Source organism: Haplochromis burtoni, unplaced genomic scaffold (assembly GCF_018398535.1).
Source record: "Haplochromis burtoni strain Fernald_Lab_line unplaced genomic scaffold, NCSU_Asbu1 Contig_1970, whole genome shotgun sequence".
Classification (NCBI taxonomy): Eukaryota; Metazoa; Chordata; class Actinopteri; order Cichliformes; family Cichlidae; genus Haplochromis; species Haplochromis burtoni.
Window position 1 is genome coordinate 1 of NW_024584331.1, and position 15,655 is coordinate 15,655.

At 38.6% G+C, this 15,655-nt stretch overlaps 1 protein-coding gene and 1 long non-coding RNA gene across 2 annotated transcripts; both read left to right on the forward strand.

Annotated features, from left to right (window-relative positions):
- Window positions 1-10,511: 10,511 nt before the first annotated feature.
- LOC121813587 (alpha-N-acetylneuraminide alpha-2,8-sialyltransferase-like) lies at window positions 10,512-11,363 on the forward strand (the record flags this gene model as incomplete). The annotated part of the gene is given in 3 exon segments (XM_042217430.1): window positions 10,512-10,763; window positions 10,840-10,932; window positions 11,011-11,363. Coding segments are annotated over 3 exon segments (475 nt in total), but the record flags the coding sequence as incomplete, so codon positions are not given.
- Window positions 11,364-14,071: 2,708 nt separating this feature from the next.
- On the forward strand, window positions 14,072-15,034 carry LOC121813588. The gene is made up of 2 exons (XR_006053776.1): window positions 14,072-14,169; window positions 14,553-15,034. It is a non-coding gene; the product is annotated as an uncharacterized LOC121813588 (long non-coding RNA).
- Window positions 15,035-15,655: the final 621 nt, after the last annotated feature.

Sequence of the window (15,655 nt, forward strand, 5' to 3'; positions counted from 1 at the left end):
GAGAGAGTTTGAGGCTGTGGACAGGTGTCTTTTATACAGATGATGAGTTCAAACAGGTGCCATTCATACAGGTAACGAGTGGGGGACAGAAAAGCTTCTTACAGAAGACGTTACAGGTCTGTGAGAGCCAGAGATTTTCCTTGTTTGAGGTGACCAAATACTTATTTTCCACCCTGATTTACGAATAAATTCTTTACAAATCCTACCATGTGAATTCATGGATTTTTTTTTCACATTCTGTCTCTCACAGTTGAAGTGTACCTCTGGTGCAAATTACTGACCTCTGTCATCATTTTAAGTGGGGGAACTTGCACAATCGGTGGCTGACTAAATACTTTTTTGCCCCACTGTATATCAGAGGTTGCTAATATAGACCATTTGCAATCAAAGGTTGTAGATTTTTTGGGGATTGAAGATGCTATACATCATGCCGTTAGAGTAAAGTGGCTTATTTTACATGGAAACAAATACATCTGTGACAGGTCTCTTATACTCATTTCAGCAAATGGTTTAAACCCTATCTTTGGACTTGTAAAAAACATTTTTATTGTTAATAGTGTACTTTATTGTTTTGAATACCAGGTGTATGAAACCTTGGGTTTCAACTAGAGATGGACCGATCCGATATTACGTATCGGTATCGGTCCGATACTGACCTAAATTACTGGATCGGATATCGGAGAAAAATAAAAAATGTAATCCGATCCATTAAATATCACGAAAGCACCTCACAAAACTTGCAACACGCCGTAACTCACCTCAGAACGTTAGCACGTCGGAGCAGTATGCATCACGTGATAGAGCGGCTGTGGCATGCGGGACCTGTCGGTGGTCTGGATAGCATGTGGAGCTTCGCTAGCAACCCGGCATTTCATCTCCGACAAAGTTATCCCCGAGAGAAGTAAAGCAAGTGTGTAAGTCCATCTCTGAATGTTTGTAAAGCATTCCTGCGTTAAGCTTAACGAGCGACTGCCTCTCGCTCTCCTGCTGCTACTTCAATCATGAAACTGCTTAACGATCAGCTGATCGGCTTTTCTGTCGCGAGTCCGTGTCTCTAGTTTGCTTTTGGCCCACTTTGCACCAGAAAGAGGAAACCAGCGGCTGAACAACAGCAGCACGTTTAAGCTTGATCAGCTGTTGTTAGAATTTATTTAATATTACTTTCTACACCAGGATCTTTTTCTACGTAGCTGACGGCTGGTAACTGTGCAGGGGCGGATCTAGCAAAGTTTAGCCAGGGGGGCCGATAGGGCATTAACAGGGAAAAGGGGGCACAAAGACATACTTTTCTTTCTTATTCTCATTTAAAATGTCTAGCTTTTAATAAATAATTATCTGACACCCAAAGTTTTAATTTGATGTAAAATGAATAGAAGTCAATTACTGTATATAGTAACTATTAAGTCTAATATATATACCCTAGTAAGCTATAGTACTTTTTCCTTTGGGAAGGTACCATCTGTGCAGTCTGCAATTTTGTTGAAGAAAGATGTTGAATCTATTTAATATTTCTTGAAAAATAATTGATTTCTGTGCATTTTTTTTCACACTGCATCAAATTAAGGTTGATTACGTCGATTAAGCATCATGAGGTGGAGCGTGAGGGGTGGTTCCCTATTTTTTATTTATTTATTTTTGTTGTTGCTGGGAGTTGGAACCCTATTAGTTAGGTTGCTTAATATTTATGCTAAGTACTCTTTAAAATACCAGAATAGGGAGGATGGTGTAGGTTTAAGTTTATTAGATTGATCAGTATTGCTGAACTATGAAATTTTTTTTTTTGCATACAGGTATAACAGAATAGCTTTAGTGTAGTTGTTGTTTTAAACTTGAGTATGAACTTATACAAAATGCAGCAAGATATTTAAAAAACAGTTTTGTTGATTAAAAACACTATATCGGATTCATATCGGTATCGGCAGATATCCAAATTTATGATATCGGTATCGGTATCGGACATAAAAAAGTGGTATCGTGCCATCTTAGGGTTTCAACAAAGACTTTCTTGCCTATGAAATTGCAATTCCCAACCTTGCCCAAGCAACTGAACTGACTGATGTTGAAGACCTACTTGATTTTACGTCATATTACCCAGTCAATTTCAGAAACAGTGTCTATGTTATGACAAAATATAACCTTGAAGATTTTTTAGTTTTGTGTTATGTTTATTTGTAGCTTCATTTAAAGGAAGAAGAGCTTGTGAATTGGAACACCAAGGAAAAGGGAGTGAGACATTGTGTGCAGAAAAATATGCTGTGACATACCATGCTATCTCCTGTTTCAACAGACAAGTTAACGGTCTCTCTCCTTTTAAGGAAATGTTATTGAGTTCTATACATACCAAGCTATCTCCTGTTTCAACAGACAAGCTAAAGGTCTCTCCTTTTAAGGAGTTGTTATCAGTTCCATACATGTCACACCTATTGCTGTGAAAGCTTGTTTGAGTATAAATAAAGGATGTACTCGTTCTTTTTTTTTGATGAGCCTCGTTTCGATTTCCTCTGTGGCACACATTTTTAATCTTTCTTTTTCACAGTGCTAACGTTGGTGATTTGTGGTCGGTGCAGTTCTCAGATTCTATTTTGTTTTTTGATTTTTCCATGCGCATGTAAAAATATCTGAGTCTGAGTTTCTTTATCTTCTAAACAGTTTTCTCCTCACATTTTCTTGGTCCTTCGAGCCGGATAGGAAGCATCGGTCGCTGTGTCCTCGCGTCGTGGAAACTGCACTGAAAGTCTGTCGACAGCCTCTTCTAGGTAGGAGTGAAAGTCCAGAGACGTGAAATTCGGGTTCTGGCCAGTGTCATTAAGTGGTCCACGACATTGGGATCCAGTGGCTGACCTTCAACATAGCCAGAGAATCTTTGGGAGGTAAAGAAACCACTCACTTACACTCGCATAAAACAAACTTAGGTCTCACCCGCCGAAAGGGTTTAATTAGTCTGATCCACTTCACGAATCTGTAAAAATAGGAGTAATCCGCCGACAGGATTTCAAATTAAAAGTTTTTTTAGGACTGATCCGCCGAAAGGATCTGCACGACTGTTGTTGTAAATGTTTGTGTTTTCTGTGTGTTGAGAGTGAATTGATTTAAACAGCACAATACGCTGCTGAATCACTCTCACTGTTATTGTAATTTTATTTCCTGTCAGTAGCCAAAGTACTGGTGACAAAGGAGAACGGTTGAGTTTCATCTCATAAAATTGCCACCGCTCCAGAATAGCTGGAGTTGAAGGGCGTGTCAATAACCACTCTTATTCGTCTAATACCAGAGAAGGCTCTGCAGTTTCTATCATAATGGGTAATCAGCCCACTAAGTTTACTGTTGACGAACAGTGGTTAGAAAAAAAAAATGTCCAGGCGCCGGACAAATTAGTGTGCAAAGATGGAGAAATCCTAAAAAGACCAAATGTCCCACCTGGGAAGGAAAATGTAGCCCATCTGCACTATTACAACTTAAAGAAGCACTACTAAAAGAAGTAGGAGAAACAAAAGATTTAAAGAAAAAAAAAAGGAAAACGCACGCAAGAATTAGAATATTTCCAAGTGTGGAAGCGAGAGGTAACAGACAGGGACAGAGGAGAGGAAATAGAGGAAGAGGAGGATTTAGAGGAAAGGGCCAGAGATACGTAGGACAGACAGACTTACGCGAAAGAAGTGAAGAAAGAGATAATACGTGCTGGAACTGTGGCAAGGAAGGGCATTTCGCCAGAGATTGCAGACATAAAACAGACAAACGACAATATTCAAATGAATGACTAAATGAGAAAAAGCCAAATGAAAATGACAAAAGTGACGCAGAAGTATTTAATGTCCATCAATTAGTTTCTGAAGTAGAAGGCAAACCTACACTGACAGTATATGTTAATGGCAAACCAGTGCAGATGTTATGTGATACAGGAGTATGTAAAACCGTTTTGAACAGAAAACCACAGGAAGTACAATTCTCAGAAGATACTTTAATAGTAAAATCAGCATCAGGTCACACTACAGTGCAGTGACTGACAAAACCCTTATTAAGTGAAAACTAGAGATCAAAGTAGTTTAAAGTAGTTTAAAAAGGTTGGAAACAGACCCCAACGAATAGATATAAATATAAGAAGTACAAAAATAAAATAAATAAAGACAAAATTACATTAGAACTTATTTTTAACGTATTGAAACTAATAATAGGAAGGATAACAACCTGTAAACTGATATTAACAATGAAACATAGTTGGCATGACGACCAGACTGAAAGCACTCACAATGTAGGGTCTGTGTCTGAAACGCATTGATGTATCTTTAAATTCGCTACAACAGGAGGGAATGTTGAAAGATTTTTAGTTTTGTGTTATGTTCATTTGTAGCTTCATTTAAAGGAAGAAGAGCTTGTGAATTGGAAAAAGTGAGTGAAAACTATATTTAATATAATCTATATTCATGATTTTATATAGTTAAATTTTATATTATCTTGAAACATGTTTTTAATGACCAGGTCACACAGTGAGTGCCTCTGTTGTGAGTTGGCTGCGTGACGTGCTGGTAAAATCCAAACAGTGAAGAATGTTTAAGAATTCTTTTGCTGCAGGGTCAGAAGGATTATCTATGTGCAGGTTAAAATCACCGGTTAAAATTATCATGTTATATTTTGAATGTATGTTTGTTAAAAATTCTGAGAATTCCTTGATAAAAGCAGCGCTGTCTTTAGGTGGTCTATAAATTGTGACAGATAAAACTGGAGGGCTGCTGAAAACAATAGCATGGAATTCAAAAGTGGTAAAATGATCAAATAAAATTTGTTTGGAGGTGAGTGTGTTGTTGGCTAAAGATGCAGTCCCACCACCTCTCTTACCACTTCTAATAGAAAAAGAGAAATTAAAATTTGGTGGGGAGGCCTCAGTGAGAACAACTGGTGCATCCGAGCCCAGCCATGTTTCAGTTAAAAATAAACAGTCAAGTTTATTATCTAAAATTAAATCATTAATAATAAAAGACTTGTTCGACAGAGAGCGGACATTTAAAAGTGCCATACTGATTGAGACTGGTGGATTTTTGACAATAGAGTTGAATGGATGTTGATATTTTTGAAGAGGCCGGAGGTTATTAATGTTTTTGGAGTTACTGGATTTATGATAATTCTGTTGCTCTCTGTTTGTGATTATGACGGGTATTGTGTTGACTGTGGGAGAGAGAGGTCCGAGTCCAGAGTTTTGTGTATTACTGTTAAAAGTGGAACAAATATAGGAGCTGGGACCAGGGGGACATCAGTCAGTGGCAGACAGATCAGCAGGTAATGTCGGTTTGGGGTAGTGACAGGGCGGTGTGCGGGAGTGCTGTACGCCAAATGCCAAATTGGCGGACAGCAAACGGCGTCCCCAGGCGTTGAGGTGGAGCCCGTCTGCCCCAAAAAGATGCCTCCTCTCCCAGAAGGCATCAAAATTGTTAATAAAACCCACGCCGTGGGAGACACAGGCGGAGGAAAGCCAGGTGTTAAGGCTGAGCAGCCGGCTGAAACGGCCTATCCCTCTGCCACAGGTGGGGGTGGGCCCGGAGATAAAAGCACTCACCTGCAACTGACCAAGGAGGCTGAAGAGTTGGAGGAAGTCCAACTTCAGCAGCTCAGATTGCTGTTTGGGGATGTCATTGGTGCCGATGTGGATGATGAGGTTTGCAGAATAGATTCATTTCTTTTGGTTTTTTTCCGGTTGGCTCTTGTTGGGTTGGCTTGTTTTTATTGCTAGAGATTGCTTAGTGGGAACTTCTTTTCCACTATGTTGCACTAATCGGTTGTTCTCTATCACTACAGATTTTACTGTCAAATTAGATGCATCTACTTTCTGCTTCCTGATGATAACCATATTCGCTATCAAAGGCCTTTAATTGCTGTTAGTTCCTTCTTTGTCTCGTATCTCAGCATGTTTTCAATGAAATGTAAATGTTATATGCTTTGTCTTCTAGGTATCTTTTTTGAAATTAGTAATTTCAGTTGGAGCCGTCGCTAAATTATACCTGGGTCTAGTAGCTTATTTCTCTTGTTTGGTTTGGTTTCGCCTTACATATCACCGCCTTTACCCAGGGGATGCCATACCCTGCATCTATGGACTTCCTAAAATCCACAAGGAAGCTGTCCCACTCAGACCCATAGTCAGTAGCATAAACTCAGCCACTTATAACATTGCTAAACACCTTGCTACCATCCTTGCTCCTCTCGTGGGGAACACCCCACACCACATCAAGAACTCCACCGACTTCACTGACAAGGTCCAGAAACTTACCCTGGATCCAGATGAAACCATGGTGTCCTTTGATGTAGTCTCTCTCTTCACTTGCATACCCACCACGGAGGCCGTGGAGACTGTCAGAAAACGACTACAAGAAGACAGCTCCTTGGAGGACAGGACCAACTTCACACCCGATCAGATTTGCACACTGTTAGACCTCTGCCTCACCACTACATATTTCAAATACAACGAAGGTCCCCCGGCTGTGCACCTATTGCAGCCAACCTTTACATGGAGGAAGTGGAAAGGAAGGCTCTTGGCTCTTTCAAAGGAAGAGTACCTCTTTTTTATTTTATTCCATCATATAAACTAGACCTGATCTGATTTACAGTCTCCAAGATGAAGCTTGAGAATGCCCTTATTGTGCAGTTGCACCCAGTAGTAAAACTCATCTGCATTGCATGGATTTTACTATTATAGGGTACATTATCATAGTAGTGGTTAGTCAGGGGAAAGAGCTTATATGGATGATTACTAAATGGCCAGAATCCATAAAGATGAACTGTTTCACATAATTCCAAAGCCAGACTAATCATATATAGTTCTCCAGTTCGTCTTAGTTCTCTCTAAGTTCCTTTGAGTACTCTTTCCCTGACGTATTGTCCTCTAGAATTTTGTCCATACTTATGTTATAGTATTTTTTTTATGCAGGGTTTGTGGTAAGAATTTGGTTTGGATAGGAATTTTTCCATCGTTCTTCCAATGGCATATTTCACATTTCTCCGCTGTCTTCAATGCTGCTGCAATTGTTTATATTTCGAATACCACTTAGAAGAAGAATTGCAAGGAGAAGGTTAGCAGGTTGAGATTGTCTCCATAACTGTTGGTAGATCTTGTTTTTTGTTCTATTCTATCAAACGCCCGTCGACGTGCCATCAGTGACCCATACCTGCAAATTAATATATTAGTTAAAGAAACAAGACAAAACTGACAGGTCACTTCAATGTTAGAGTCACTCTTGGCTCACTTCTTTGTTAAGATGCTTGGGTTTGCTGTCACAAGGTTAGTCTTCATGCCAACATCACTCTTAAATTCATTTTCCAGAGGAGGAAGGTTGCACCTGAAAAAACAACAAAATATTACTTACAGAGAGAAGAGTCCTCATCATGATTTTTGTTCTTGACATCTTTCTCACCTAATAACAAAATCAGCTGAATCAATCATTTTTCCACAGCCGCTGTTTGTCAGAATCCCACCGTTCCCAACAACTGAACAAGTGTCCCATCTCTTTTTTGAGAAAGGATTCTCCTGGAATTGACACCAACAGATTATAAATTAAAAAAGAGCAAAATTTAAAAAGTTTGAAATGTACTTTGTGTGAAAGACAAGTGCTCACTGAATTTAATGGAAGATGGCAAACATGTAGGAAGAGGTCAGTGATAAGGTTATCACGTTAAAACTTTTAGAGAAATGTATAGACCTGTTTAATCCGATGCCTTTAAAACATTAGAACTGGATTATCAGTTACTTGGAATTGAAATCTTTCATGATATCATTATATATGTGATATTACATATACGGTGGTTAGTTCTAGTTACTGTGCAAACCCTTTTGTTATTGAAAACAAAACATGAAAACATTCATGAGGTCCCTGTTATCAAAATCTGTTTTGAAAATCAGTCTCTTTTTAAGTCCAAATGAATCTTTGGCCCAGTATTTGTGAATCTCTCCTAGAATAGAAGGAGACAATAAGTGTAGGGCATACTTGAAAGTTGAAGTTTAAAATGATAGATAAAACAAGAAGCACTCTGACACCACAAACCAAGGCAACCTACCTTCTGTGCAGTGTTTACTTTCAACAGAATAGTACTGGATATTGTATATATTAGTTTTGTTTTTGTTTGTTTTGTACTGCAGTAAAACTTAGATTAGGATTACATGACAGATGTTTATGTGGATTTTATTTTTACACAAACATTATTTAAGAGTAGGTAAATCGATAATAAACTGATAATGTAAATATCTGTATAATAAATTGAGCTTGTTAAATATTATTGTGCCACAGTAAATTTCTAAATACGTCAGCTAATTCTTTACATTCGTTCTGTTAAAGATTTTAGGTCAATTTGAAAGAGAAGCAGATGTGAAATGTAAAGGTTAGGTCAAATGATATTTGGAAACTATAATCCCCATATACCAATATCACTTCCTAAATGTTGCAAGTGCAAACACAAGCAGTTAGTTTTCAAGAAAAAATCCACTTTATACAAGTTTGACCTTATTTGAGCTTGAAGAAGGAGTCAAAGGTCCAAACTAATGTGAAACTTAGTGAAACCCCCATATAATTCCTTACATGGGGCGATCAAGGCTCAAGAGTTGGCAGTTTGTCTTGTAATCGGAAGGTTGCCCCTGCTCAGACAGTGTTGGTCGTTGTGTCCTTGGGCAAGACACTTCACCTGTTGCCTACTGGTGGTGGTCAGAGGGCGCCGTGTTTTTGTTTTTTGTTGTTTTTGTTTTTTTGTTGTTTTTTTTTTTGATTTTTTTATTTATTTGTTCTTTTTATTTTTTTTTTTTTTTTTTTTTTTTATTTTTTTTTTTTTTTTTTTTTTTTTTTTTTTTTTTTTTATTTTTTTTTTTTTTTTTTTTTCTTCTGTTGTTTTTTTTTTTTTTTTTTTTTTTTTTTTTTTTTTTTTTTTTTTTTTTTTTTTTTTTTTTTTTTTTTTTTTTTTTTTTTTTTTTTTTTTTTTTTTTTATTTTCTTTTTTTTTTTTTTTTTTTTTTTTTTTTTTTTTTTTTTATTTTTTGTTTTTTTTTGTGTTGTTTGTTTCTTTTTTTATTTTGGATTTTTTTTTTATTTTTTTTATTTTTTTTTTTTTTTTGGTTTTTGTTTTTTTTTTTTTTTTGTTTTTTTATATTTGTGTTTTTTTTGTGTGGGGCCGGCCGGCGGCGGGCGGGGGGGGGGGGGGGGGGCGTTGTTTTTCAAGTTTTCAACCAATAAATCATTAACTTAGACTTGGAGACCTTGGTGGATTTTTTTAATATACTGACAAATTTGTAGGTGGCTGTGGCTCAGGTGCTAGAGCAGATCAGCTACTGATCGGAAGTTTGGTGGTTCGATCCTAAGCTTCCCCAGTCTGAATGTCAAGTGTCCTTGGGCAAGATAATAACCCCAAATTGCCCTCCGATGCGTTCATCGGAGTGTGACTGTGTGTGAATGTACTGTGTGCTGTGTGCACTTGCGTTTAGAAGTGCTTGCATGAGTGGGTGTGAATGAGGCATGTTGTATACAGTGGAGAGTAAAAAAGCGCTATATAAGAATCAGTCCATTTACAAATATTAAAATGTATTTTACAATTAAATAGACAAACTGCCAACTCTTGAGCCTTGATCGCCCCATGTAAGGAATTATATGGGGGTTTCACTAAGTTTCACATTAGTTTGGACCTTTGACTCCTTCTTCAAGCTCAAATAAGGTCAAACTTGTATAAAGTGGATTTTTTCTTGAAAACTAACTGCTTGTGTTTGCACTTGCAACATTTAGGAAGTGATATTGGTATATGGGGATTATAGTTTCCAAATATCATTTGACCTAACCTTTACATTTCACATCTGCTTCTCTTTCAAATTGACCTAAAATCTTTAACAGAACGAATGTAAAGAATTAGCTGACGTATTTAGAAATTTACTGTGGCACAATAATATTTAACAAGCTCAATTTATTATACAGATATTTACATTATCAGTTTATTATCGATTTACCTACTCTTAAATAATGTTTGTGTAAAAATAAAATCCACATAAACATCTGTCATGTAATCCTAATCTAAGTTTTACTGCAGTACAAAACAAACAAAAACAAAACTAATATATACAATATCCAGTACTATTCTGTTGAAAGTAAACACTGCACAGAAGGTAGGTTGCCTTGGTTTGTGGTGTCAGAGTGCTTCTTGTTTTATCTATCATTTTAAACTTCAACTTTCAAGTATGCCCTACACTTATTGTCTCCTTCTATTCTAGGAGAGATTCACAAATACTGGGCCAAAGATTCATTTGGACTTATAAAAGAGACTGATTTTCAAAACAGATTTTGATAACAGGGACCTCATGAATGTTTTCATGTTTTTTTCATGTTTTCAATAACAAAAGGGTTTGCACAGTAACTAGAACTAACCACCGTATATGTAATATCACATATATAATGATATCATGAAAGATTTCAATTCCAAGTAACTGATAATCCAGTTCTAATGTTTTAAAGGCATCGGATTAAACAGGTCTATACATTTCTCTAAAAGTTTTAACGTGATAACCTTATCACTGACCTCTTCCTACATGTTTGCCATCTTCCATTAAATTCAGTGAGCACTTGTCTTTCACACAAAGTACATTTCAAACTTTTTAAATTTTGCTCTTTTTTAATTTATAATCTGTTGGTGTCAATTCCAGGAGAATCCTTTCTCAAAAAAGAGATGGGACACTTGTTCAGTTGTTGGGAACGGTGGGATTCTGACAAACAGCGGCTGTGGAAAAATGATTGATTCAGCTGATTTTGTTATTAGGTGAGAAAGATGTCAAGAACAAAAATCATGATGAGGACTCTTCTCTCTGTAAGTAATATTTTGTTGTTTTTTTCAGGTGCAACCTTCCTCCTCTGGAAAATGAATTTAAGAGTGATGTTGGCATGAAGACTAACCTTGTGACAGCAAACCCAAGCATCTTAACAAAGAAGTGAGCCAAGAGTGACTCTAACATTGAAGTGACCTGTTAGTTTTGTCTTGTTTCTTTAACTAATATATTAATTTGCAGGTATGGGTCACTGATGGCACGTCGACGGGCGTTTGTAGACAGTCTCCACCAGTATGGCAACTCCCTGCTCCTCTTCCCTTGCTTCTCTTCTAGTGGTAGTCGTGCAGTGTGTCAGCGGGCTGTGTATGCCATTGAAGACATGGAAATTCCTATCCAACCAATCTTCACAAACCCTCAGTACTTACAAAGTATGGACAAATTCTGGAAATCTCAGGGGGTAAAGGGACTTCGGGCTAGCACTGGAGCTTATATGATTAGTCTGGCTTTGGAATTATGTGAAACAGTTCATCTTTATGGATTCTGGCCATTTAGTAATCATCCATATAAGCTCTTTCCCCTGACTAACCACTACTTAGCTAGTGAGTGTAAGAGGCAGATCTCAGGATGAAACAAGGAGCATCCACAAAGTTATTAATACAGATGAATTGCTGAAAAAGTACTCTAGGCAGCTAATTTCAGAAGACACTAAAGAATTATATTTGATTTAATCCATTAAGGGTAAAGGTCCCTGTTTATCAAAGATTTAATATGTGACTAAACATGTGATTTCAACACATGGGGATATCATGTTGGAACATTTGATGAATAACGAAGACCTGAAATTAAGAAGAAAAAATTAAGAATTTAAGAAAAACATACTTTTATTAAGATCTTGAAAAGCTCTGGAGTCACAGGGATGACGGTTCTGTCCCTGTCACAAACAATCTTAGATCCCACTGGAGTGTTTTCCTGAGTGACAATGGCATTGTTGGATCCATCGCAATTAATTCTCACCTGTAATCTTGAAAAAACAAACAAACAAATAGGACCCGACAAAAAATAAATAAATAAAGTTAGCTTTAGTATTAAGTGGAAAGATTTGCAATCTTTAGAGTAAAATACAATGTATCTGTTTTGTCATTGTCATTTCTGCTAATTCTATATAAAAGGCTTTTATTTTATTAAAAACACTATAATGTGAGACATTAAACAGATGGTGGGACTCCTTGTCCTTATCTTGGCACAACATGTAATTAAACCCACTTCAAAACGACACTCACCAGGTGTTTGCAGTTTCTTTAAAACTTCCACGACAGAAGTTTCAATGTATGAAAGGATGATGACCGAAAGCACACTGCAAAAGTGATCCAAGAGTTTCTCAAGGCAAAGAAATTGATCTCAGCCCACTTAAAAGTTATTAAATGAAAAATTGATGCAGAAGTGGAGAAGTGGTTTCTCTGGCACAAACTGCCATACAGGACACTAGCTTGTTAGACAACTGCTGATCACCACAGGCCTACTGTGGCACTATGTTAAAGACAGAGACGTGAAAATAGTAGCCCCCCATTTTATTTTATGCTCAAAGACACTTTCTTTTAGTAAGGCCACTGTAATGTCAGTTTTACTGTTATATAAGTTCCTCCAGCAGAGGGCGCTCAGTCCGTACGCATTGGTAGCTGACTCTACACTAGAAGAAGTAGTGTCAGCGGTGGAGAGGCAGGATACGGCCTGCGCACCGAAAGAACTGATTAATCAAACAAGAGCCACCATCCAGCGCAAATTCCTCCGCTCCATTGAAACTGGGCTGCTCAGTGACTCTTATCAAGTATCAGCTACTGTCCCTCCTAAACGACATAACCATAAAAAATGAAGAACTGATTGAGAAAGTCAATGAAGCTTCAAAGCTAGACAATGAAAGGTTTGAGAAACGAAAACGTCCGCTGCAGCCAAGATTCCCAAGGTCCAAGAGCTCCAAACAGAATGCCAAAGAGCCCTGACATCTCCTCAGAGCCCCTCCAAACCCAGAGAATCCCCCGCTACAGTGGCCATGACAACAGTGAAAAATAAAGAGACTAAGTCAGACACGCAGCAGATTATAGAAGAACTACATAAAGAGATGAAACAAATGTTTATGGCTGCTATGGAAACCAGTCCCCACACCATGGCACCAATACAACGAAAAAAGGGCTGTAAAAAGTACATAGAAGAGGGGAAAGGGGAGAACTGCATGCACTGTTTCAAATGTGGGCGAGAGGGCCACTACTCCCGTGGATGCCGACTGTCATCGGGAAACGGGGAGGGACAACAGTAGTCCAAAGCCCACGGTCCCATTACGAACAGCCAAGCTCACCAACATCCTCCAAAGAAACTGCAGCTGGTGTCCCATCAGCTGTAACTGAGGTTTACTATCTACCCCCTCAACAAAAGTCACGGTTAGTTAGCCTGGTGGGAAACTGATGTACTGTGAACTGTTTTATGGACAATCACCCAGCCAAGGTGTTATGGGATTCAGGGGCACAGTCCAGCATAGTAAATGAAAACTGGCGGCAAAACCACCTCCCTCACACAGTCGTCAGACCCGTTTCAGAGCTGTTAGACAATGAGACGCTCACAGTGTTTGCTGCAAATGACACACCCATTCCCTGCATTGGCTGGATACAAGCCATCTTCAGATTAGGCAGGGATTTGTCTCCAAGCAGTGAGCTGCAAGTTCCAATATTGGTATCCAGTGACCCGGCTGTGGCCAGTGATCCCATCATCGGCTACAATGTCATTGAAGCTATTGTGAACCAGGAAGAAGTAAAAACCAAAGGAGGAAGAAAACAGCTAGCACACTATGTGAGAAAAGCATTTCAAATAACTGTACGCACTGCACATAATGTTGACAAGCTTGTGCAGAACAGAAGTGAATGCCCAGAGACAGGTGTGGTAAGGTAAGGATTGGCATAAGAAGAGTGCCTTTGTCAGCTAACCAAGTCACCACAGTTTATGTGCGGGCACACATTAGTTCACATGCCCGGGGCCAAGACATGCTCTTTCTACCTGATGGGGCTGACCCACCACCAGAGGGCGTAATATTCAATGATGTAATGGTGAAAATCCCAGACAGAAAAGTACCATATGTGCCCATCCCTGTGACTTACACTACAGACCACACCATTTATCTGGAGAGCCGTAAAGTGATTGGACAGAAGCCCCTTCTCTGAGGAATTTGTGGGGGATGGTTTGCCTGGACTGCTGATGGTACCAGAAGGTACACTTTCCTTTTCCTTCCCCCCTCCCTATCTCTGTATGCAGAACATAATTTTATCTCTTATTTGTTTCTCACAGTTTTGAGCTTCACCGACCATATCCTCAAAGAAGTGCCCCAAAGCCCTCTGAACTTTGTAAAGGCTGCAAGTAAGAGCAAACATTGCCATGACTTGTTCATTAAGAAGTTACAATTTTTATGTCAAGATTAAGTCATGTAAGCCCCCTGCAGGAAGGAGTAGGTCTAAGGAGCTTGGAAAGAAAAGTGTCAGAACTTCTTTATTTTTCTTGAAGACGTCAACATGGTCAACATGACCCCCCTTGGGGGACACTGCCACCACATCCACCATTTGCTCTTTGAACTGAAGAAGCTTCTCAGGTGAGAGGTGAAACGTCTTAAAGGAAAATTTTAAAAGTCCAGACGCTTTTCTTTTCAAGCTCCTTAGACTATGATGACCTGGATGACTGAGAACCTTCACAGACACCCAGTGCAGGAAGGTTACTAAATGTACTGGAATGCTTGTGCATTACAGGGAAGTCATTGATGAAGTGAAAAAGCTCTACAATCAAACGTGGAAAAAGCATGAGGAGAATTACCAAAGATTCAAGTAAGACCTAACATCCTGATATTATTGATTGATCGTTGAGTTTTATTTTTATGTGAATTTCTGGTTAATAATAACTAAATAAATAAAAATTGTCTGAAGCTAGTATATGAGTACGAGCATGGAAGATGGCAGACTACAGGAAACAGCTGCTATTTATCCTCGAATGCAGATGAGGCAGGATTACTCCTAAAGGTCTTTAAACAAGCTCTTCAGTCAAGGCTAAGAGCCATTTGCTAAACGAACCGGCTAAACAAATTTTCCCGTCAATACTAGTTTTAGTTAAGAAGACACGTGAAAAGGGGACCTTTGACCAGCCCACAATTAAAAGTCTAAGACCAGCCAGAAAGAAATAAAGGTTTGGTTCACTTGTTTAGCAGACTCACACTCAGGATGTGTACAAGTGGGTGGAAAAATTGTCTGAGAGGCAACTAAATCAAGTAGAGAAAATTCTCTTGCAAAAATGTTGAACTTTGCTGTGATGTAGAGACAAATTCCACTAGTGGAGCTGATCGCAACCACAGATTCAGAAATCTGAACCAACACTGTGGATGTGGACGCAGAGCAACTGCGAATGATGGTTTTGGCCTCCTCAGCAATGCAAATGTTCCAGCATCCATGGAGGAGAGGAAGGCGGTCGTGTCTCTTAGTGAGGACAACATAATCGTCATCTGACAGACAAGAGCGGGCCCAAGGTTTTACAAAATTGTTGGGTTTCTGAGAAAGAAGACAAATAAGTATATTTTATTACATTTATTAAGCAATTCAAGGTTCAAGGTTAAAACGGCTGCCTTGTCTGTGCTCACTCAGGAGACCCAAATGAACAAAGAGCACCACACCCAGGCAGTGTACGCCTTTAAACAGAATCTTAACATGCTTGGTTGAAACAAGTGAGGGTGGCCTTAAGTCTGATATGTGCTCAGGTTTCTTGTACCTACTCTCTATACATCTCACTTATACAGACATGAGCCTTTTTCAGGAAAAAAAAAATCCCATTACCACAGCAACCACCTCTTGCACTCTGGTCAGGC